Consider the following 23,845-nt stretch of genomic DNA (forward strand, 5'->3'; position numbering starts at 1 on the left):
TTGCTGGAGCTCAGGGCTGGGGCACCCAGCAGTCCCAGTTTGCCCAGCACACACACAATGGGCTGCGTGTCCTGCTCACAGAAAAACTGCCCCAGCAGAGAACAGGTCAGAACCGTGGTCAGAACAGCCCAAGGAGGTGAGGACAGGGAGACCTTGGTGCCTGCTGTGGCAGAATTTGGGGCCTGACCCCTGCCAAGGTCGGTGTTTCAGCTGTGAAGGTCAGGCTGCAGCTCCCACTGGAGCAGGGAGCACACGGTGCACGGGCAGCTCTCTCTGCAGGCCTTTGCTCTCCTATTTCAAATGTAACACCTGGAGCTGTGCCAGGCTGGCCCTGCCAACACCAGCCACACCTATTCCCCATGTGGTGGGAGGAGATTACAGACAGCAAGCCCCTATCTTTCAAAAATAACTGGCAGATGTCACAGAAGAGTAAATGCTTCCCACTCTAAGATCAAGATTTTTAGTTTAGAGCTAAAAACTGGAATAATGCACAGGACTGAATGCTAAAATTTCAGGTAACAGTTAGAAGGTGCACTCATGAGGATGCCTTGCAGCAGGAGCAAGCAGCTCCTGTGTTCAGGCAAAAGCAGTGGAATTGTGTGGTCAGGGCACAGCACAAAGGTAGGACAGGTAGACTCCCACCTTGGCAGCCCCCAAGGCATTTCAGAGATGTATCCACCTTTGGAAGAACTTGTACAAGAACTGAGCAGAATGTGCTTGTACCTGGACACTTCAAGTGATATCACTTTGATAACAGTGACAAGAGAGCGAGAGCATTTGAAATTCTCATCCTTTAATGGTCAATGATAACTTCTGGCTGGTTTTGTGTAATACAATTAAACAATATACTTAAATGTTTCCCAAAAAAAAAAAAAAGAAAAAAAAAAAAGAAAAAAAAAAAAAGAAAGCAGCTCTCACACCCCTTCTTTCTATTGCTTTCTTTCACTGACATTCTGCTGCTGGATTGGACTCCCCTGGCCTAACATACGGATCTCAAGTCACCACACATCCACATCTCAAGTGTAACGAAGAGCTGAAAAACCTTGGTGCACCAGTGATACGTTATCTGAAAAATAACAGCTCTATCAAACCAAATCCTTCCCAGTCTCCACCGCTTCTCAAAGAGGAAAAACAAAATGTTACTGTGGGAGTCTTAATACACTTGTCTTTGTGGGTTTCTCTCTTCCCTGCTGGAGTCATACAGCATAGAGTTCATAGATCTTCTTTACACAGTACACCAGGGCAGCGAGTGCTATCGTGTTGTGCAGTCTCTTTCTGTGCAGGTCGTCCTTCCTCACCAGCACCACGGGAGTGGACGAGGTGAGCGTATGCAGGGGCAGGCGCGAGAGTTTATAGGCATCGTACTCCACCTGGTACTTGCAGCAGGGATCAAACTGCCACGAGATCCCGTACAGGGTGCAGCAAGCCACGCTCAGCACTCCGGCAGGCAGGGAGATGTAGTGAGAATAATCTACGGGCAGTGCCAGGGGGGTGAAGAGGCAGGTGGTGCCCGCCAGCACGGCCGTTTTGTGCAGGCAGTTCCCCACGGTGATCCAGCGCGCCGTCTCGTCCCCGATGCGCGTGGGCTCGATCACGATGTACTTGTACTGCGCCTCCAGCGCCTGCTCCAGCTCGTACTCAAACTGGTCCTGAGCGTTCTCCCCGTTGTAGATCTCGTGCACAATGTAACAGTCCGTGGAGGACAAGGTCACCCTGGTGAGGGGAAATGAAGAATTAAAACTACAGGGCTGAAGGACGGGCAGTTCACCCACCCGGGCGGGAGAGCGGGACAGGAGTGCCCCGAGTGAGGGCAGCCCCTCAAGGTCACTGCCTGTTTCACAACCAGCAGCTTCTCAACTCAAGCTTCATTTCATATCAGCTGATTATCCTGCTGTACAATAATTCATCCCAAAAGAACGCAACGTATTTTTCTTACCTTTTCCTAACTTGGATGATCTAGAACAATTTGAGAAATAGGGTCTTGTAGTAGTCCTGAAATGATTTCTCACATTGATACCCAAGCAGAAGTGTCACTCGCACCTTAGTGACCACAACACATCACTGAACAAACCCCACAGACTTCAGGAGCTTTCGCAGAAACCAAGACAAGCAGCTCACTCCTCAGGAGGACAAGCTGCTCTGGGAGGTTTGGAGAGAGGAAGCCTCTCCACATGAATACATTTGCCTTCTGATGCAATTTTGCTATTTAGTCCTTCATATTAACACAGCCAAGTAAATCCACGGTAAATCCAACAAGGATGGCCAAGGAACACTGCTGAAAGGGAAGGTGAAGAAGGCAGCAGAGCATTCAGTTTGTGGCAGAACACTTCCCTCCCTCTCCTGAAGTGGGATGCAGCAAAGCAAGACATGAACAAGATTTTAACCCAGGCACTGCTTAAACAGTGAAGAAAGAGCTGCTCACTTCACCTGGGAGCACATTTCCTACTCAGGGGATTCAGGGAAATTGTACTGGAGCAGCTTTCAGCTACTTAATGTCACATCAATGCCCACCTTCACCACATCACCTTATATCTGCAGATACATTCATGTACAGACTGCTAAGAAATAGGATTATAACTGTTCACCTGCTCTGAGAAAGTGTAAAAACCTGTCCATCAGAACCAGGCAAAATCCTCCCTTCTGTGCAGAAATGAATATTTCTGGCATACTTGTGCTTAACCAGAGCAAAACTGAGCACGTGGCCTAGCAAAGATAAAAATATCTAGCAGATTCCTTTAGCAGAAGGAGAACAAATCACACATCTGACCTAATCACAGCAGACAAAACAGCCTCATCCCAACAGCATTCAGCCCCCCGTGATAGCAGGAGGAACAGTGCTGATGTGGAGAACAGAACGAGCACTTTTTGCTCCATTAGTGCAGTGGTACTTATGTGCATGCACTGGAAAATAAGGGAGAAAAATACACATTCACAAGCTGCTGTTGCCAAACATTATCCTTAATGTGCAGCTCCACTCAGGCTGCAAAGGGGATTGAGCAGTGGCCAGCTGTAATCAAGAATATTGTTAAATTACAAGCTGTTGCAGACGTGGCTGGGTTTGTAACAGCAGCAAACATCAACCAGCAGGACCTGAGAGGCACCACCCTCTCCCAAAGCAGAGTCATGAGCAGTTTCATTAAAAGTCCAGCTGGAATTTATATAACCTACAAAGAAAACTCAACTTACAATGCAGTTATTGAGTTCTTGCAGTGCATTTCCCCCTTGGCCTGTTCATGGGTAGAAAGAAAAATAAAAGTCCAGCTTAATTCTGTGCATGCTGGGGGCTTCTTTAGGGTAATGAGTTGTTAGACATTGTTGGGAAAATTACCATAACCCTTTCAGCATAGGATGTGGTGGGCTCTGATGTTCTGCAGTGAATTGAGAGGTATTTAGAAAAAAAAAATTAAGAACAGGATCTATATAAGGAGTTCCTAACAAGAAACCAGTTAAGCAGGTGTTACACTGACACCAAGGACACAGCTGGTCATGGTTTCTGCCAAGGATTCTTTTCCCTGATAACAGCTGCTCCAAGTGCAGCTTCTTCCCAATCAAAAATTCCAGTTTCATTGCAAAAGACATATAGAGGCTTAAGGTAACTGCACACCACCACCCATGACTTTGTGAAACCACTTGCTAGGGCATAATGACTTCATGGAAAAGCTATTGCTGAAAGGCATTTTCAAGCTGGAAGCCAACCCAGTGCTAACACAACTCTCCAGACAAAATTAATATTTCCAACAAGGAGCACTTTCAGTGTTTTGTAATACCTAGGAACATGCAGATGGGTGGGCAAAACAGAGAGGCAGAATCCAAATTCAAGAGAGAGCTTAGGCACAGCACAGTTGTCACTGCACATCTCCCTGTCATCACTGGGAAAACAGGGATGAAGTGAGGCCATTCCCTCCCTGCCTTTGCAAGAGCCATGGGAACTGAGCTTCTCACTTTAGAATTCAGCATCTACCTGGGATTTCTCCAGGCTCAGCACCAGGACATGTGGCACTAACCCATCAGTTTCTCCCTGCTCAGCTCTTGCCTGTTCTTCCCTCTGAACATCCATTTTTTCCTTTCACCATCACTGCACAAGCAGAGCCACACCACAAAGAGCCACCTGTCAGCAGGAACCCAACACACTGGCCAGGGGCAGCACTGCCCATCTCCTCTGGAATTTTCTGGCTTTATAACTTTATAACAATAAAGTTAAGAAAAGCACATGCTGGGTTTTTGTTTTTTTTTTTTTTTTTTTTTTTTTTGGCCTCCAATGCCAAAACAAGCAGAATTTAAAGTATGTTCTGCTGGGAAAAATAAAAATTTATTGGGAACTGAACAGCACAAAGGCTCCATCCCTGAAAGAGTCTGTCCCCCAACTGTGCTGTTTCTCCAAATGAGTCCTCTAAAATCAGAATAAATCTCTATCATAGTGCTGAAGCTGCAAATGGCAAAAGAGCCAATCCAAAAAAGATATCTGCTTAAATAGGACATGTGGAGAGTCAGCAGAGCAGGCAGCAGGTCTCAATTTCTGCACAGGGAAGTTGGGTATCATGTGTGATTTCCACACAAGAACTGGCTGCCCCTGGAGCATGCAAAGCTGAAAACTGTTTGGATTTCACATGATCCAGAAAGAGACTCAGATATGTGGGCTTGAGGAGGTTTCAGCTGAGGACTCTCCTGACCCAGCCCTTCCACTGAACACAGCAGCTGCACACCAACAAACCCAGTCAAAGCAACTCAAACCCTGCTCAAACCCTGGAGTGGAGTTTGCCTTTTGGAGCTTGCCACCCACCCTGGCCGTGACAAACAAACTGCAGAGCTGTGCAGGCAGCTCTGAGCTGGCATCCACCACTTACCAAGTGTGGGGATTTGATGTTGTTAATATTATTATAATATTCTAATTATAATATTGTTAATATTAATCAAATTATTTTCCAGGACCTGTCTCCCCACTCCAAATAAGAGGGCACAGTTAAAAAGTTGTAGTAGAGCTGTTCTGTAGGAATAGTTCTAGATCCAAATATTTGTTCTACTGCAGCTGCAGGCATTCTATATTTGAGAACTTGCAGTGTCTCACTCCTGGTGCTGAATGAATGCCTGGATGGGAGGATGTGACAGAACTCTCAGCTATTCACAGCAAGATAGAAATCACTTAAAACTCAACAATGTCAAATTTTGGTGTTGCCAAAGTTAAAAATAAGGATTCCATTGTTAACAGAGCTGCAGCAGCAGGAGGGGCAGAAGTGTCTGTTAGCTATAGAGCAAGCTTCAAATTACATTTGGATTGTCTTCCTAACATGGGAATATGGGAGAGCACCAGGAGAGGGTGAACAATAGCAGCTCCAGCAGTTCATCAAATCCTGAAATGCTTTGGGTTGCAAGGGACCTCAAAGCCCACTCAGTTCCACCCCTGCCATGGCAGGGACACCTTCCACTGTCCCAAATTGCTTCAAGTTCCGTCCAACCCTGCCTTGGACACTCCCAGGGATCCAGGGGCAGCCACAGCTTCTCTGGGAATCCGTGCCAGGGCCACCACCATCACAGGGAATAATTTCTTCTGAAGTTCCAGTCCCCAGAACAGCTCCATTTCTCTGTCCCACCTTGGGAGCAGGCTCCTGGGAACAGCAGCCTGCCTGGTAAATGGACATTTCAGTTGGGTAATCTTTGTGGATGAAGAAATAAGTACCATTCCAAAGAGGAGGCACAATGTCACTCCATGCTTTGCCAGCTGGCAAAAGTAGAAACAAAGAAGAAAGCAGTGAGAACAGGCAGGGGAAAACATCCTGGGAGAACCCTGAACATCCTCCTAGCACTGCCCACTGCAGGGAGAAGCACTGAGCCTCTGAGATTGTTGCCTTCAGCCTAATGGCACCTGCCAGACAGACTTTTTTGATGAGGGTTTCAAGTCATCCAACTATCTCAGTTCTGCAAATGCTCAAAATCACACTTGGAAACAATCTTTAACTGCACAAGTACAGTTCTGGACAAAAAAGTTCTTTTGAGCCCTTCCCATAACACACAGGTCAAGTTTTGGTGAAGTTTTCTTTCCTGGGCAAGAGTTTTGCTCAGAGCACCAAACAATCAGATTAACTGAAAATGGAGACCAGTTTGATAAGAAGTTAAAAAAATTAGAAGGGAGAAGCTTGCAGCAGTGTGATAACACCAGGTCACAAGCAGCACACAGCAGTGCAAGAGGGGTTTCGTGCTGGCTCTCCAAGATCTCAGAAAAAGGACATTACAGATGGCCAGAGCATGTCTGGGAGCATTGCTGGCATCTCAGCCAAGCTGCAGGAAGTCAACAGAGTCAAGGCATGACAAATCCAAACACTAAACTTCCCTCCCTCCAACATAAATTCTTCCTGAAATTCAATTTAATTTCAAGATTAAGAAATGAGCTGTGGCCTGGCTTTAATTCTCAGTGGAAATATTCCACCTCCCAGTCACATTTCCCAGTGTTTATTTCTACTGAGGATATGGTGCACAGAGAGCACAAACACATCCCATCCTAAACACCTGGAGAATTGTTGCTCTGCTCAAGGTCCCCACAATTTACCAGGCTCAAGCCCTCAGCCAGGGCTGCCAGGCCTGGGGCTTTAAGAAGGGCACTCAAGCAGAGGAAGAACAGGAAATGCAGGGCAATAAAGCAAGACTTGAATTCAAAAGATGCACCTTTAATTCAAATAGGAAAAAGGACAGGAGAACATTGGGAAGCTCTTCAAGCAGCCTTAGGGAGGGACAACATTACCTGAACTCTAAGGAAAACATCACCAGACTATTACAACAAATCCAGCCCCAGACAACAAGGAGGTGTCAATTTTAAGTCAACTAATGATTAGCCAGGCTGATGGAAATAGGTCAATCATTGCTGCAAGCAGAGCACAGAAATCTGAGCAGGGCAGGCAGGGAAAGGGGAGCTCAGTGAGGGCACAGAGCAGCCAGGCAGGCACTGCTGATGACATGGAAGCTGTTCTTTCCAGAGTTTGTCAGAACATCTCCCAGGGGAACAAACGACATGCTGTCCACTGCTCTGGCGGGCACCAGGCTGCCTTTTGTACAAAAACACCCAGCACAATCCTGTGCCTGTTCTGTATGAAAAAGTTGTTTTGGTCTACACATGAACAATTCCCTTTAGACAGGCTCCATTAAAGAGTCTATCCAGAATGAAGAAAAACAAATATTTAGTTGGTTCCCTTCAGTGTTTTTGGTTATTTTGTTTAACATTATTATTTCACCACCAGAGCCAGCTGGAGTTCACAGTCAACATCCTTTGAAATTAATGTCCTTACATTCACTCTGAGCAAGGAAAGCACTTTTTCACCAATTACAGCTTTCTCTGTATCAATAAAGTCACTTATGAAGGGACTCAGTCTCCACAGATATGCTGGTCTATTTTTTTTTTTTCAAATAATTTTAAATGAAAGCTGCTGTAGTCTCGTAGCAGACAGGATTTTATTCAGCACTGAGTCTCCTCACACCACCTCCGACACACAGATGCCTTTTAGAGCGGCTGCCTGACAACTACAAACCCTCCTTGAAACAGCTCAGCTACCAGGAAAACTGCATCAGCACATTCAGTTCAAAGGAACGTGCCTTTGGACAAGAATCCTGCCCAGAGTAAGAAAAGTGTTTTCAGCCTATAAAAAGCCCATGTCATCATGTGATGACATCAGGTCTGTCGGCGCTGCCTCTGCCCAGCCGGTGCTGCAGCAGCCTGGCGAGACAGGCACGGGTGGTTTGGGAGCAGAGGCACCCACAGCTCCTGCTCTGCAGCTGCCAGGCAGGAGCAGCACCTCTCTGACATCACCCAGCACCTCCTGGAATTGTCCTCCTGTCACCTAAAGAACCACCAGCCTTTGATGGAGATTGTGAAACTCTGCTCAGGGGGATATGTGCTGTGCTGTTCTCTTCCATGCCCTCCTCACTGGCAAAGGAAAAATAATAAATGCAGCAGGTTCATGGAGTGACTCGTGTTTAGAAGTATTTTTGATCATACTCCTTTGAAACAAGATCACCCCAAACAACAATTAGATTATTGTACAGGTTACAGATGAAGTTACACAGTAACAACTCACTTTTAAGTCTGCATCAATTTTCACCCTGGAAGAATAATTGAAGTTATTAAGTGTTCTTTTCCATATTCTGTTTCTCCCCTTCTGCTGGGAGGACACGTCTGCCACATGAAAACTCCACACCTCCCGTGCTGGGGCAGTGCCAGCCCTGGGTGCAGACAGTTTTTACCACTGTGGTATTCTTAGCTGTTTATTTAAACCACGCTGATGCAGGAATTCCATTGGCCCTTCCAGTTCAATTACTTTTGAATTCCCTGAACATAGGCAGCATTCCTGCAGTTCACATCAGCGCCAGAATTTTCAGGGCTACTTGTGGCTCTCCTTGGCCGGGTAAATTCAACAGCATCAAAGCAAACGCTGCTGGATCACAGCAAGGGAACAAAGTGAAGCAAAAGCCACGAGACAAATGAAGGGGGATATCAGAGTTTCTAATTAAGAGGGATATCAGAGTTTCGAGGCGAGGCAACAGGACAAAGGAAAACTCAGAGAACACTGCAGCAGCTTTCAGCAGCTGCCGGTTACATCAGTCGGCCCTGGGGCAGAACAGAAAAATGCCAACGTCAGGAAATGCGGGATAAACCCAGACATTTTCAGCAGGTGGAGGGCTGTGCACACAGGTTTTAAAGTAGTTCGACCAGACACTGTCTTAAGCTGTGCCAGGGGAGGATCAGGTCTGACATTTGGAGGGATTTCTTCACAGAAAGGATTATTAAATACTGGAATGGGCAGCCCTGGGAGGTGTCGGAGTCACCGTCCCTGGCGGTGTTTAAGGAAGGACTGGGTGGCACCGAGCGCTCTGCTCGGGGTGAGGGGTGGGGATCGCTCCAGGTTGGACTCGATGACCTCCGAGCTCTTCCGAACCTAACTGATTCCGTGACATATCCCTCTGTCTCTTTTCCCCATTTTAAAGTTGCGATTCCCAAACTTCCCCCGCTGCTCCGTGGGTATCTCCAGCCCGTGCCGGCCGCTCCTCGGCGCCGGCAGAGGCCGGAGCGCGGTGCCGAGCTCGGTGCCCGCCGCGGCCCCGGCAGAAGGAGGTCACCCTGGAGGACTCGCCGCTCCCTCCCCGCCTTTAAAAATAGCCGTGGACGGAAGGAGCCTCCCGGGGCCGGCCCTCCTCTGCCCGGCCCGCAGCGCCGCATCCCGCCGCGGGCAGCGCGGCCCCGGACGCGCCGCGGTTCGCGCTGACCTTCCCCGGGCCCGGCCCCGCCGAGCGCCCCCGGCCCCTCCGCGCCTCAGCGCGGCCGCGTCCCGCGCCCGCCCCGCCCGGCCACGCTCCCCTCGCGGCGCCCCCGCCCTTGCCGCGGGGTCGCGGGGCCGCCGCGGGCGGTGCGGCCCCGCAGTCCCCGCCGCCCCTCGCCGCCGCCCGGCCGCCCCTCACCTGTCCCGGCCGCCGCCGCTGTTGGTGCTGCCGGGGCCCGCGCGCCTCCTTCCCCACGCCGCCATCTTGGAGACACTCGCCTCGCAAATGTCTCCGCCGGCGGCCCGCGGGCGCGCCGCGCTGCCCGACGGAAGATGTAGTGCGTGGGGGCGGCGGCGCCGCTGCTCGGGGTGGGGCTGAGCCCGAGGAAGGACTACAAATCCCACAGTGCCTCGCGCCGCCGCACAGCCGCGGGGGGCTCTGGGGCGTGTAGTCCCCTGGACAGGGGCGGTGGGGCCAGGCGGGCACCGCGGTGGGACCCACGGGCATAGCCCCGTCACCGGCGGCGGAGCGGCTCCGCGGGGCTCGGCTCGGCCCGGCCCGGCCCGGCCCGGCCCGGCCCCGCCGCCCGGGATCCTCCAGCCCGTGGGAGGAGCGCGGTGGCGAGTCCCGGCCTGCCCCGCGGCCCCGCCGTAAGGGGATGCGGCTGCCCAGGGTGGGCACCGCTCAGTATCGCCCCCTGATCCCAAAAACCCAGGAGGCTCCTTCCCTGCAGGCGATTAGGGATGGAGGATCCCCTGCGCAGCGCTTCCCTGGAAGGAGAGGCTGGGCGGTTTTGGGGTGAATTTCGCCCTCTTAATCAGTCTCGAAAAGGGGCAGTGAATGGGGAGACTCCCCTGCTGCATCTCTGAGGAAGAATAAATCACAGAATCACTTAGGAAAGATCTCAAGGTCATCAATTCAATATAAAGTTTAATACCAAACGCTTCTCTAGAATTGCAGTGTAGGTTTGGTTCTGCCAGAGGTTTCCCAGCTCCTGTGGGTCCATCAGAAGGTTTTGTGCCTGGATGGTATCTCCAGGGTGCTCGAGCCTCTGCAGGGCTCCGTCTTGCTCCGGGCTGGATTCCTCCCAGGAGAGGAGCCTTTTTATCAGGAATTTTAAGTTTTGCTTATCAAACAGCAGCTCCTTGCTCCACACCCCCTCCTTTCTCGGAGCCCTCCTCCAGCCTGACAGCACTGCCTCTGCATCTCCCGTTCCTACAAAAACCCTCTTTTTGACAGCATTATTCCCAAGCGATGTAATGTGACTGTGAGAACAAACCCCTGGCTGCCTCCACCTCCCCAGGCGTCCCGAGGCTGCTCCTGCAGGGCCCGCCCCCAGCGCTGCCCTCCCAGCTGTGTTTTGGGGGGCAGCTGTTCCGGGGGAGCTGTTCCTGCATTCACAGGAACCAGGAGGTGTTTGGGAAGCGTGCCCAGCCCGGCAGAACGTGCAGCAGGGCCGGGACAGGCCGGAGCACGGACTGTGTGGAATGTGGAATGTAAACAGAGTGTGTTACCAGCAACAGCCCAGCCACGGATCCCAACGGGCCGTGCTGTCCCTCGGGAGCAGCCAAGCCCAGCTCCTGCTGCAGCCCAGGGGCAGCTTGGCACGCTGGATCAAATCATAACTGCTCCCCACACCAACCTTCCTGGCAATCTGAGTTATCCAAACTCAGCCCCTGCCGCCTTCTCACAGCACTGGGAAGGGACACAAATGCCCTGCCAGGATCCTGAGTGTCCAGTGCTCCCAGCCCAGGGAGTGCTGGCTCCAGGGGGGCACTGCCTTGTGTCCCTCTGAGCACCTGCCTGCCCACCTTGCTCTGGACAAGCACAACAACTGGATATTTAAATATTTCCATGCCCATCTTAAAGCAGTGGACACAAACACTGAGTGTGTCTGCTCAATTGCAGGACAACTCCCAAAGCCTGGCCTGAAATCCCAAGGAGGAATGGTGAAGGTGAGCAAGTCTGGATCAGCTGGCAAAGAAGAGGAACCAGTTGTGATCCCGCTCACCCTGAGATCTGCACAGTCATCACCAGGTCAGCCAGCCCTGTGACCTCAAATAAAACACAATAATTTCACCCCTTACCTACTGATCCTTTGCAATGGGAGCATTGACCCCCCCAGCACAGCACAGCCACTGCAGCTCAGTTAAGCCACACTTTTATTGTATTGTATTCCATGCATTATGTTCATGTTTTATAGTATGACAGAGGGAGGGGTCAAGATAAATGTTAAACATAAACAAGAGCAGAAAGGTCGTTTGTAACAGGTCCTGAGAAGGAAAGGCACATCGTAACCACCAAATCCAACAGAACAGAAACGTGGGACAGAGGAAGACAACGCTGGAGAGCGGATGAGGGAGGGGGTGTTTCAAGTTGGGGGCTGTGGAAGCAGGTCTGACAGCCACCTGCATTCCCCCACCCACCACAGGTCTGTAGTTCCAACGGGTTTGGGGAGCTCAGTATTCAACCAAACCACTTCCACGCTCCTGTTGCCCGGGGAGAGTCCAAAATCCCAAACTCCTCCAGGCTTAATAAGCACCAAGGGGCAGCACAGGACTCAAAGCTCCTTTCTGCAGAGACCAGCTGGGCAAAGGCAGCTGGTGGGGAGGCAGGGAAGGGTTACCCAGCACCGAGGGACCCCCAGGCAGGTCCCACCCAGCCATGCAGGGTCACAGGAGCACCGTGGGCTCATCGCTGGTGAGCTGCGGGTATTGCTATTCACTGGCATCCAGGAGGAGGGACAGAGCAGGGACACAGCAGAGAAAGGGTTGGCACAGCCACTGGCACAGGTCCCTGCCAGCTCAGACACCAGGGGCTTGTAGCACCTCGAAGGAAGCAGCAGCAGAACCGGGAGCTGTGCTGAGTTAAGGCAGCGATCGCTGCGGGATCCAGCGCCGGGAAGCTCCAGGTTCCTGTCAGAGCAGCACAGGGGCTCCAGAGCCAGGCTGGACGTGGGGCTCTGCCCAGACACTGAGCACAGCACACCCTGCAGCGAGCTGACACGTCAGGGGGCTGCTGGAGACTGCTCACAGTGGGAATGAGCACTAAAGCAGGACAGAGCTCAAGCATCGCACCCAGCCCTCCTGTGGCACAGACACAAGTGTCTGATCTTGGCTTCCAGGGGGCAAAACAGCTCAGCTTCACCTTGGAATCAAGAGAAGGGATGGTTCAGCCATCACAGCAGCACCAGAGCCAGCCTTGCTCCTGTAACTAAGTGTGTTGTGCATGTTAAAGAAGGAACATTTAGCAGCCCACATTTCTTCTTGAGCCCCTTTAGTTTGTTACCCTTTCCCAGTCCCTCAAAGCCACCCTAAAGGTCACAGCCTGGGTGAAATAAGCAGCAGGAGGGCAGAAATGAAGCAGAGGCAGGGCTGAGCTTGAAGCCTTTCCTGAGCAGCACAGGGCAGAGGTGGCTCTGCCCCCTGGCACAGGTGGTGGGCACGGGCAGGGGTCTCAGAGCCTGCAGTGTGCAGGGCAGGGATGGAGGTTGGGAGTTCTGGAAGCCTGAGAGGGCTGTGCTGTGCTGTGCTGGTGATGGGCAGCCCAAAAGCACGGGCAGGCAGCAAGGATTCCCCTCGTGCTGGTGGCCAGGGACAGCTCAGGCTGAAATCCTGGCACAGGGTCTCCATCTCTGGCCACCCCAACCAGGAGAGAAGTTTGTAGGAGTTTTTGCCTTTGCTGCCATGGATTTTGTGCTGGGCTCTGGGAAAGGGCTGAGCTTCCTCCCACCTGGGGCTTCAGTCACTCCGTGGCACAGATTGTAAACTTTAGTCCCTGCTGAGCAAAGCAAGGCCTGGGTTTGGTCTCCAGGTGAGAGGCTCTCCATGTCCTGCCTGGCTGCAGCCCCAGTGGCTGCTCAGGGCTGGGGGTGTTGAAAACATCTCTCCCTCACCACAGCCCTGCCTGGGGACACTACAGAATCCTGAGAGCTCAGTGTGAGATGCTCTGAGGGGTAGCTCAGGCTGGAGAACGCAGGCAAGGCAGGACAGGCAGCAAGCTGGGACCTGGCAGTGCCCTGCCATCGTGGTGCCACCTCCACATCTGAGGGTGGCAATGCTGGGTTGTGCTGCAGAATCATCATCCACCGAGGTAAGAGCACGAAATGAGGGTGTTCCTGCTGCTGGCCAAGGTCCCCATGATGCTGCCAGAGCCCTGAGCTTGGAGCTGTGAGGAGGCCCTGAGCAGCCAGGTAATGCCAGGAGCCAGGGCTGCTTCCCAAAGGCTGTAAGGAGGAGCCATTGGGATCCATATGGATGCAATGGATGCAGGCACCTCCAGCACTGAACCCTGCAGATGGGCCAGGAGCAGGTCCTGGAGGCCTCACCCTGCTGCTCTCAGGATGTCCTGGTGGGGCTGATCTGGGGCACTGACAGGGATGCAGAGATGGAGGAGAGGGAGATGAGGGGAGCCTTCCTCTTCAGCTGCAGAAAACCACCCTGGTGCCCTGGGATGTCCCTCAGTGCTCAGGCCAAGGCTGATCTCTTCTCCTGAGCAGGCTGTGTCCACACCAAGGGCAGGGAGACAGGAATAACAGTCCATGACCCTCTGGGATGCCACTTCAAGGTTGTGTACACAAGCTGGGCAGGAGATGGCATCTCCAGGGAGCAGCATCTGCAACTCAGTCATGTTTCTTCCTCTGCACAGACTCTGCCACAGCCTCTGCAGTCCATGTCCACTCCTCACATGGCTCTTGTCTCCAGGCTCGAGGGTGTCACCATCCCAGTGTCTCCACAGCCAGGCCAGCAAAGCCCCTGAGGTGCCACCATGGTCCACATGTTCTGGTATGAACTGCAGGTGGCCTTGGACACGGCCTGGTGCCCACCAGGTGCTGCAGGGGATGAGCCTGACACAGGGCGGGGGCTCCTCCAACACCTCCCTCTGTCCCACAAAGCTGAACCCACAGCATCTCCCCAGCTGCCAGGAGCAAAGGGGGGCTGGTACCCCATGAGCAGCCCTAACCAACATCCCCCAGCAAGTTCAGCACTATTGCCAAGCAGGGGGCAGAGGATGAGGTGCAGAACAAGTCATGCCCTGGCCTTGCGATGGAGTTTGGTGGAAAATTCACCCTCTTCTATCCCCTGGCTTGGGAAAAGCACTGGTGGGCACCCTGTGTGCCCAGAGCAGCCTGGCCCAGGGGCTGTGGCCATGCTCACACGTGGGCACAGAGGAGGAGGAGGAGGTGCCCACACTCACACACCGCATGGACACGCTAAAAACCGGGAATTGCCAGTGTGGGAAGGGGGTTCCTGAGACTGCAGAGAAGCCAAGGCCGCCTTGAACAGTCAGGGCCAGGTGTGCTGGTGAGGGAGCAGTCCTGCCTCAAGGCTGCAAATGTTCCAGGTACTGCGGCAGAGGGTTCTCCTTGACGTATTTCTGAATGTACCAGCACGTCAGGTGCGCCTTCAGGTCCTCCTCCACCACAAAGTCCAGGGCTGCCTGCAAGCAGTGCAGATCAGAGGGGTCACAACCAACACCCCCAGCCTCAGGGGAGTCCTGCACCCCTCACCCAGATGGGGGAAGCAGCAGGAGTCCCTCAGGTACCCCTGTGCTGTCGTGCCACAGAGTCCCCAGTTTAACCCTCAGCACATCCAGCCCCGTGGATGCTGTGCTGCAGGTGACACAGCCCATCCTGTGAAGGCCACCTTCATTATCTCTTTGTCCCCATTTACAGAGCCAGGGAGCAGCTGGACCCCAAAGCAGCACCCCAGTGTTGTGCTCATGGCTCCCCATCTCTCCCTCACAGCCCAAGCAGGCAGAGGGCTCACCAGGGTAGTGAAGGTTTGAGAGGAGGGGTCCAGCTCGAGCTGAGCCATCAGCCCCTGCACAAGGGATTTCTGCTGAGAGGGGGAATGGGCTGAACCTGGGGGAGTGCCTGGATTTGCTGACACTTACCCAGCTCTCCTTGCCACAAAACTCAGCGATGTCTGACCCCACGTTTCCATCTGCCCCTCCAGCCACCCCATCTCCCATCAGAGCAGGATTCCCACAGGGCACACACACAGTTCCAACAGGACAGGGCCTGCTTCAGCCAGGATCTTTACCCGCAGGTGGGATGGCAGCAGGATGGGCACCGTGCCCTTCTGGGGGGCTGGGGCTGTACCTTTGCCAGGTGCTTGGCAATTCCTCTCCCTCGATAGGCGTCGGGCACCTCCGTGTGCTGCAGGTCCACGATGCGCTTCCCCACGTACTCGTACAGCAGCACGGCCTTGTCGTGGCAACCTGGGGGTGGCACAGAGGGGACAGGGCTGGGGTGTCACCAGGGATTGAGGGTTGGGGTGTCCCCAGAGAGCCCAAAGCAGGGAATGGGACAGAGGGGTAAGAGTTGGGATGTCCCTGGAGAACCCACAGCATGTGATGGGACAGAGGGCTCAAGGTTGGGATGTCCCTGGAGAACCCACAGCAGGGGATGGGACAGAGGATTGAAGGCTGGGATGTCCCTGAAGAACCCACAGCACAGAACGGGACAGAGGATTGAGATGTCCCCAGAGTCCTCAGCAGGGGATGGGACACAGGATTGAGGGTTGGGATGTCCCTGGAGGACCCACAGCAGCGGATGGGACAGAGGGCTCAGGGTTGGGGTGGCCCCAGAGAGCCCACAGCAGGGGATGGGACAGAGGATTGAGGGTTGGGATGTCCCCAGCAGGACAGGCAGTTTTGGGACTGCTACATCACCCCTCGTGCCATGGGAGTGGCTCTGGTGCTGGGTTTCAGTGGTGGCTTTGCTCTCAGTGACACCTGGATGTCCTCACTGGTCTCCCCAAGGTGAGCAGGGCCTTTCCAAGCCCCTGGAGCAGGAGCAGGTTTCTGACCCAGCTCTGAATCAGTGATGCCAGCACAACATGTTCAGGGTGGGAAAGCAGGTGTGGGGAGGGAGGAGATGTGTTGATGGTGGGGGAGAGTAAAAAGAAGAGGGGGAAAACCAACAAAACCCAACAAAGCTGACCCAGGTAACAGCCAATTAATTTCTCCTCCAGCACAGGGTTTTGTTTTTGGTTGTGACACATAAAACAAGACAAGACTCCTTGGTCTGGTGTTGCAGCATTGTCTAGACACGTTTTGGGAAAGATGAATCCCACAAACACACAGGAAAGCACACACAGGTGTGCAAGGGGGGCTGTGCACACAAATTTACATGTACACACACACAGGCTTCCTGTTTCAACACCCTGACCTTTCTCACAGCAGCTCAGTTACAGGAAAAAAGAAGTTTCAGCTCATGTATAAATCAGAGGAGTCAGAACAGCCCTCTGGTTTCATCCACAGAAACTGAGCCTTCAGTGCAAAAGGAAATGTTTCATTTCTACAGAGTTTCTGTGCTTAAAAGTGAGTTTCAGAAATGCAAGATCACAATCAAAGAGAAAAGTTTGATTAAAATAATGGAAACTTTTCCTTCTGTCCAGTGTTTTTTTAAGGCTCAAGGGCTGCAAAGTTCACCTGCATTCAGGATCTGCTTTAGCTGAGCTCAGTACACTCCATTTCACTGCACTTCAGCTGACAACTCCAGCCCAGCTTGCCTCACCCCTGTATTCAAGAGAAACTAGAAAGGAGCCCATTGGAATTTTGTGTTTCCAGAGAAGCAGCTCAAGCTTTTATTGCTGCTCCTTTTATGCAGACTCTCAATTCTCCTGCACTGGATGGAAACCTTCACATTTCCAGCCTGAGTTTATTCCTGCTGCTTTCTGCCCACTCCTTCTTGTGCCAACATTGTTCTTGGGTGGACATAAATAATTTTCCTCCCTGCCATTCCCCCAAGTATTTCTAGGCTTCAGTCCTGCCCCACTCAGCTCTGGCTCACCAAAAAGCTTTGGGTTTCCCCCAGAGAGAAAAGAGGGAGCACTGCAGTGTTTCTCCACGTGGATCCAGGCACCCCAAAACAGCCAAGGGAGCAGGTGAAGCCCTTCCTGCAGCACAGACCTGCCCAGGCTGGGGCATGAGGTGCCCTCACCCTCCCAGAGCATTTGGTGGCAGCTCTCAGGGGTGGCAAGGGCAGAGCTGGCAGCACCAAAGGCTGTAAAATGATCTTATAGCAGCAGCTTTCGCTCGTTCCAGCCCTTCCACCCCACTCTCCTCCCAGGCTAAAACTTTCCATAGCCTCTGCCTGAAGCTTTGAGAAGTTTAAAACTAAATTGAACACAGAATAAAAGATCTTTTTTCTTTAAATACACTTTAAAAATATATGATCTGTTCAAAAGTATCAGAGACACAAATGCATTTTAAAGCAGGAGGTGATTGGAGTGTTTGGAGGATCTCAGACATGTCCTGGACAGGCTTTTCCTGGATATTCCCTGGACCACAGCAGCAGCACAAACCCCCAGCCAGGACAGGAGCTGCAGAGTGCCACCAGATGAACACACACACAGAGGATTTAACAACCAGCCTGATTTTACAACAGTCAGTGCTGCTGGAAACTGGGCCCAGTTCAGAAAAACATCCCAGCTCAGCCAAGTGCACGAGCACATCCACACACCTCAGTGGCACAGCACCCAAAACCAAGGACATTTGTGCCTCAGGGTGTGGTGTGGGCCCTGCAGGTCCCAGCCATGGCTTGGAAAGAGCCAACCCTGGTGCTGGGTGCTGCCCTGGCCATGGGGGCAGCTCCCAGGACAGCTGGGGGGGCTGGAAGCAGCGCTGACCCTTCCAGCCCCAGCTTGGGGCACAAGCAGAACCCCCCCAGAACATGGCACAGGAGACACCTCCTGCCAGCCTGTGCCACCCCTGGGCTCTGGGACAGGAGTTTATCAGCCTGCACAGGCACAGCTGGGCACACAGAGCCTGCCCTGCAGTCTGACTCACTGACTCTGAGGAAGTGGAGCTGATGCAAATCAGCAGAGCCAGAGAGGAGCAGGATGGCAGCAATGGCAGCACTGCTGGTGCCCTGCTTGTCCCCTCACAGGGGGCACAGGGAAGGGGAAGCTTTTCTGGGAGCTGGGCAAGGGAGCAGCTCTAACCTTGCTGCCCATGGAGGGTTTGTTCCACCAGGGGCAGTGGTGGCTCAGGGGCCTGGGGAGCAGCAGAGAGCTCAGTCCCAGCCCCAGCCCAGCTGAGGAAGGGACACCTCAGGCATCTGCAGGACACAGACCCCCCAGCCCAGCCCATCCTTCACTGCCCCCCTCTCCTGGCACACACAAAGCACCCAGCAAGGTGAGGCTGCAGGACTGTCCCTCGTCCCTGTCCCCTGCACCAACCCCAGCCCAGGACACCCCTTGGTGTGCCCAGGACCTGGGCAGGGCCCTGGCTGCTGCCTGCAAGGCCAATTCCTGTGCCCCAGCCCCCTCTGGACACTGCTCAAAGCCATTCCCTGGGGCAGGGGGACAGAACAAATGCCAGCCCCACCTCCCAGGAGCAGGAGGCAGCTCAGGTCTGCTGCTGCTGAGCCAAACAGTGGGGGAAAAAAAAAAAAAAGCAAAAGCTGCGTGTGGGGTGGGCTGAGAGGACAAGAAGTGCTGAGCAGCTCATGCATCCCAGGCTGGAGCTCTGCCTGCCATGGGCTGGCCTCACTCCCCAGGGAGCTACTGGCACGTTACTAGGGAGAGAAAACACAACAGAGCACAACAGCCAGAGAGGAGACAGCACAGGGCTCTGGAGGGGCAGCAGGGGGGGCTGCTTTGGAGCACTTTCCTGTTTAGGAGCTCTCTGGAGCTGCCTGTGGCACGGGAGGAGTGGGGATGTCTTTGATGCAGGGCCTGGTGACAGATCCCCTGGTCCCTGCTGCAAACTCAGCACCTTCCCCCCTCCTGAGAGCATCTGCCCATCAGGCAGGAAAGCTCCAAGCAGGACCTGCTCCAGTTTTCCCAATAAACCTGAGCCTGGGCTGCTGGACAAGGAGCTCCTGAGACTCAGAGCAGCAGTGGGCAGAGCAGGAGCTCCCAGCCAAAATCCTGCCCTGGCGCAGCTGGGGAGGAGTGGGAGGCTTGGGAAGTGTGGTGTGCTGCAGCCAGCAGAAGTGTTGGAGTTGGAATGTGTGAGAAGCCCGAGCATTCCTGAGCAACTGGAGCTGCTCCATGCCCGTGGTGAGCCTGATGGGTGTGATGGGCATCAAGAAGTGACAGCAGCTGCTGCTAAAAGCTCTTCCCCTGCCCCAAACATCTGTGCCAGCAGCTGGACCAACCAGCCAACTGCCTTGGCACGGAGGGGATCCCTTTGGGTTTCTTGTTTTGAGCTGAAATTTCATCTCAGACCCAAAGAAATACCCAACTATCCTGACAAAACCAGCCTGTATGATTCCCATGGAAGCTTTCAGCTTTGACAAATTGATGTTTTCCAAGAGAGTCTCTGCTCAGGGAGGTTTCTGGCTGGCTCAGGCTGTTAGTCACATCCTAACCCATTACAAATCCAGTTGGGCGTCTCTCTGCCCTCCTCTCGAGGGATAACGAGGCTCAGTGAGGTCTGCTCATAATCAGCTTTACTTTCAGCTTCTAAATGCTCCTTCATTTGGGATGCAGGGGAAAGGGAACGTGTTCAAGTGCAGCAGCTGTTCCTAAAGAGATTTAGCAGCTACTGCAGCAATGGGAGAGGGGAGGAAGCAGCAGAGAAAGGAAAGACAGGGCAAGCCCCAAAAACCTGAAAAAACTTGAGTGCAATTCATCTTCCTTGTGCACAAGGGGAAGTCCTGACAAGGTCACGCAGGGGCACAGAGGCAAACACAGGATGATGCTGAAAATGAACACTTTCACAACCAGCTCACAGCTTTCACTGCCTCAGCCTCCTGCTCCAGGGATTTCCAGAAATTCATCACCATGCAAAGTTTTCTACCCAGCATCACACCACCACAAACCACCAGCTGTCAAAGTCTGGCTGCTTGGTCCACGTGCCTGGTGCATCCATGTTTTCCCAGGGCATCATCCACACTTGACATTTAGCAGAAATGAGGACATCACAGCAAAGCTGACCCTGGAGCCCACAAACTGCTGCTCATCTCTCAGTGACACTGGACAAGAGTGCTCTCTGAGGGACATGGAGGTCACTTTGATGCCCAGATCTGTGTCTGACCCATTTCTTGTCATTCCCCGCTTGCTGCAGGGAAAACCTCCCGGGGCATTCCACACCAGTGATGCTCCTCATGCCAGGAGGGACAAAGAGCAGTGCAGGAAATAAACAGCCAGCCACGCACTCCCACAGAGATGGTATCTCCGAGCAGCTTCCAGGGCTTGGCTGCCACCAGCAAGGGCCTAACAAGGAGGAGGAGAGGTGGGTCACCCACTGCACGTGGATGTTAGTCAGCACAGCAGGACACTGCTCAGCCTGAACTCACAAAAAAGGGCTCAGACTCCCTGAACTCCCAGAGAAAACACAACCTTGGTCATGGGGATTCACCTGGGTGAGGCCATGGCCACACTGGATGGGGCTTGGAGCAACCTGGTCCACGTCTGGACACACACAAGGTGTCCCTGATGAGCTTTGGGATCCTCCCAGCCCAAACCACTCTGGGATTCTGTGACTCCAGGACCCTCTCCTGAGTCAGGAGGTTCTGTGCTGATTCACACACGACTCCCACAGCTGAATCTCTCCCTCTCAAAGTTCACCCTCCCCAGTCACGACTCATCCCTGCTCAGCCACCAAACTGCTGGGCCCGTGGTGTGGCTGCCAGAGCTTTTATCCAGAAAACCACAAGAAAAGATTATGTCTCCCTAATAATTGTTGACCCTTGGCTGTCCCCTCTATTTCCTGCACACACCAACTTCACTGGCAGGGACAATGCTCTGCTGGTGGCAGTGGGGACCTGGCACCCAGGATCTTGTTTGATCTCAGGCTGAAATGAGCAGTTGGTGAAATTGTTTTCTCCGCACCCGTCTCCTCCTTCCTCGCTCCACCACTGCTGAGCTGCAGCCTGCCCTTTGTAATTAGTGGTTGAAATGAAAATGGGGTGGGGGGGGGGGGAGGAAGAAAAGTCTAAAATAAAATCTGGACTATTCTTGTTGTTCTGTCGACAAAGCCTCCTGCATTCCCTATGATTTCTGAACTACACATTTTATTTTTATTTTTTTTAAAGGCAGCAGCTACCCTGCAATTTCTGTATCAAGAGCAGTTCTACACCCAGAGTAGTTCTCATCACAACAAATGGATGGGGAAGAGATGCTGAGATGGTTGAATATCTGTAATTAACCACCAAGATGAAGGCTGGGAAAGAATCAGTGCACCACAGAGAAATGTTAGTGGCACCTACTTTTTGTTCCTTTGTTCACTCCACCCAGTATGTGACAGAGCTTTTTGGGGGTCACTGTGTCACCAGAGCTCCACAGGTGGCTGTGGCAGCTTGGATCCGTGTCACTGGTCCTACAGAACCGTGGCACCGACTCTGCTGGAGCTCCCGAGGGGTTTCCCTGAAGGAATGTCCCCCACATCCCCCAGAGGCACCTGCTGGGGGGGACCACGGCAGTGTCCCCAACCTGCCCGTGCCACCATCGGGCTCCACAGCCCGGCCCAGCCGGGGGAGCCGAGCGATGCCCACATCTCCCCTGGGAGAAGGTTTTGGGGGGCAGGAGGGGCTGGGGGGCACTGGGGGGGTCGCACCGCGGCAGGGCGCAGAGTACGGGGGAAAGCGCAGCGGGACACAGGGCACGGGAGGAGGAGGGAGCGGGGGAAATAGGTGAGAACCGGAAAAAGGGGAGGAACAACAAGAAAAAAGGGGGGAGGAACGGGGAAGGAAAAGGGGGGAGAGACGGGAGGGGGGCGAAGGGGGGGCACAGCGAGAGCTGAAAAGGAGCGGGAATCTGGGTCCCAGCGAGGCGGAACCGCGGGCGGAGGGCAGCGGGTAACGTCCCGGGGAGCCCCGAGCGCCGTCCCTTACCGTTGAGCCGCACGGTGAACTGCCGCCGCTTGCGATCGTGCTCCACCTGGATGGGGCAGCCCTGCTCCAGGAGGCCGAGCGGCGCCGAGTGCGCCATGGCGGCCCGGTGTGGGTGTCAGTACCGCTGTCGGTTCCGGTCGCGGTGCCGGTGCCGGTGCCGGTGTCGGTGTCGGTGTCGGTGTCGGTGCCGGAGCGGAGGCGCGGGCGGGCCCGGCGCGGCCCCGGCCGCAGGAAGCCCCAGCTGTGCGGCACGTGCCCGCCCCGCAGCCAATGGCCGCGCCGCGCTTTTGTTTTGGTACGGCCGCGCGGCCCTTAAAGGGGCAATGCCGCACCGCCGTGGGGACCGCAGCCAGCGCCCGGCGCCCCCGCGCGGGCGGGCACCGCCACCAGCGGCCGCCAGAACAGTACGGGCTCTGTACCGGGTCTGTGCTGGTGCTGTACTGGTCCGGCACTGGTGCTGTACTGGTCCGGCACGGGTTCTGTGCTGGTCCTGCACGGGTTCTGTGCTAGTTCTGTACTGGTCCGGCACGGGTTCTGTGCTGGTCCTGCACGGGTTCTGTACTGGTTCTGCACTGGTCTTGCTCGGGATCTGTACTGGTTTCGCACTGGTTCTGCACTGCTTCTGTACTGGTCTGCCACTGATCACGCACTGGTTCTGTACTGGTCTTGCTCGGGATCTATACTGGTCCCGCACTAGTTCTGTGCTAGTTCCGCACGGGTTCTGTACTGGTCTTGCTCGGGTTCTGTACCAGTCCTGCACTGGTCCCACACGGGTTCGGTAGTGGTTCTGCACTGCTTCTGTACTGGCCCCGCACTGGTTTTTACTGGTCCTTTACTGGCCCTGCACTGGTTTTCTGCTCTGGGTGGCCGGGGCTGTGCTGGGGCTGCCCGCGGTGCCGGCTGCTCTGCGGCGGGTCCCGGGCTGGTGCCCTGTGCTCTGCCCTGTGCCCTGTGCTCTGCCCTGCCTGTGCCCGATTCTGCTGGGCTGCGGGTGGAAGCCCCAGGCCATGGCTGCTGCGTGATGCTGTCCCAGGTTACTCCAAGTCCGTCCAACCTGGCCTTGGACACTTCCAGGACCTGTGCCAGGTCCTCCCCACCCTCACAGGGGAGAATTCCTTCCCAATATCACATCTGTCCCTGCCCTCTGGCAGTGGAAAGCCATTCCCTGTGTCCTGTCCCTCCATCCCTTGTCCCCAGTCCCTCTCCAGCTCTCCTGGAGCCCCTTCAGGCCCTGGAAGGGGCTCTGAGCTCTCCCTGGAGCCTTCTCTTGTCCAAGCTGAGCACATCTGCCTCTCCCAGAGCAGAGGTGCTCCATCATGTATCACACACACATCACATATCACACATCACATCTGTGTCCCCAGAGCTCTCAGTGACAGGAGCTGAGGGTGCCCGAGGTGACTGTGCTGGCAGCTGCAACAGGAAAAGCAGCAACACCTAAATTCACAATAAAGAACAGTTCATCAGCAGCTTCTCTGCACCTGAGCACCATCTCATGTAGCTTGGCCTTTGTTCACTCATCCCTTCTGCTCCTGCTGCCCTGTGGGAAAGGGATTTGTAAAAAGTTCAAGGCCATGGAATAGAAGGCCACAGTGGGGAAAAAATAGAAGTGATTTGTGGTAAAAGTAATAGCAGCATTGTGTGGCAAAAGCTAGCAGGCTGAAAAACATTCATAAAGTGTTGTAACCAAGAAATAAGTTAGCTTCTCATAGGATGGCGTTGAGTTTTACATCTCTTGTGTCTCAGTACTCATCGAGACTGAAAACAGAATAAAATTTTTTCAAACACCTCTCAGTTGCCCCAGGTCTGGGTCAG

At 53.9% G+C, this 23,845-nt stretch overlaps 2 protein-coding genes across 2 annotated transcripts; both read right to left on the bottom strand.

The window, feature by feature from the left end:
* Positions 1-773: 773 nt before the first annotated feature.
* Positions 774-9,538, bottom strand: TMEM11 (transmembrane protein 11). Its single transcript, XM_063171690.1, has 2 exons — positions 9,439-9,538; positions 774-1,713 (listed from the first exon to the last, which is right to left on the bottom strand). Exons 1-2 carry the CDS (start codon positions 9,501-9,503, stop codon positions 1,197-1,199), a joined length of 582 nt encoding a protein of 193 aa, XP_063027760.1. The 5' UTR covers positions 9,504-9,538; the 3' UTR covers positions 774-1,196.
* Positions 9,539-11,385: 1,847 nt separating this feature from the next.
* On the bottom strand, positions 11,386-22,182 carry NATD1 (N-acetyltransferase domain containing 1). Its single transcript, XM_063171691.1, has 3 exons — positions 22,031-22,182; positions 15,344-15,462; positions 11,386-14,679 (listed from the first exon to the last, which is right to left on the bottom strand). Exons 1-3 carry the CDS (start codon positions 22,125-22,127, stop codon positions 14,563-14,565), a joined length of 333 nt encoding a protein of 110 aa, XP_063027761.1. The 5' UTR covers positions 22,128-22,182; the 3' UTR covers positions 11,386-14,562.
* Between the last annotated feature and the right edge of the window lie 1,663 nt (positions 22,183-23,845).

This window comes from Melospiza melodia, chromosome 18 (assembly GCF_035770615.1).
Source record: "Melospiza melodia melodia isolate bMelMel2 chromosome 18, bMelMel2.pri, whole genome shotgun sequence".
Lineage (NCBI taxonomy): Eukaryota > Metazoa > Chordata > Aves > Passeriformes > Passerellidae > Melospiza > Melospiza melodia.

What these genes read in the sequence shown, in the direction of transcription:
- TMEM11 (XM_063171690.1), bottom strand. Translation starts at nt 9,503, where the DNA reads ATGGCGGCGTGGGGAAGGAGGCGCGCGGGCCCCGGCAGCACCAACAGC. An exon ending in AGCGGCGGCGGCCGGGACAG is followed by an intron (nt 1,714 to 9,438) that starts GTGAGGGGCGGC and finishes TCCCCTCACCAG; the next exon opens with GGTGACCTTGTCCTCCACGG.
- NATD1 (XM_063171691.1), bottom strand. Translation starts at nt 22,127, where the DNA reads ATGGCGCACTCGGCGCCGCTCGGCCTCCTGGAGCAGGGCTGCCCCATC. An exon ending in GTTCACCGTGCGGCTCAACG is followed by an intron (nt 15,463 to 22,030) that starts GTAAGGGACGGC and finishes TGCCACCCCCAG; the next exon opens with GTTGCCACGACAAGGCCGTG. An exon ending in TTGCCAAGCACCTGGCAAAG is followed by an intron (nt 14,680 to 15,343) that starts GTACAGCCCCAG and finishes CACTGCTTGCAG; the next exon opens with GCAGCCCTGGACTTTGTGGT.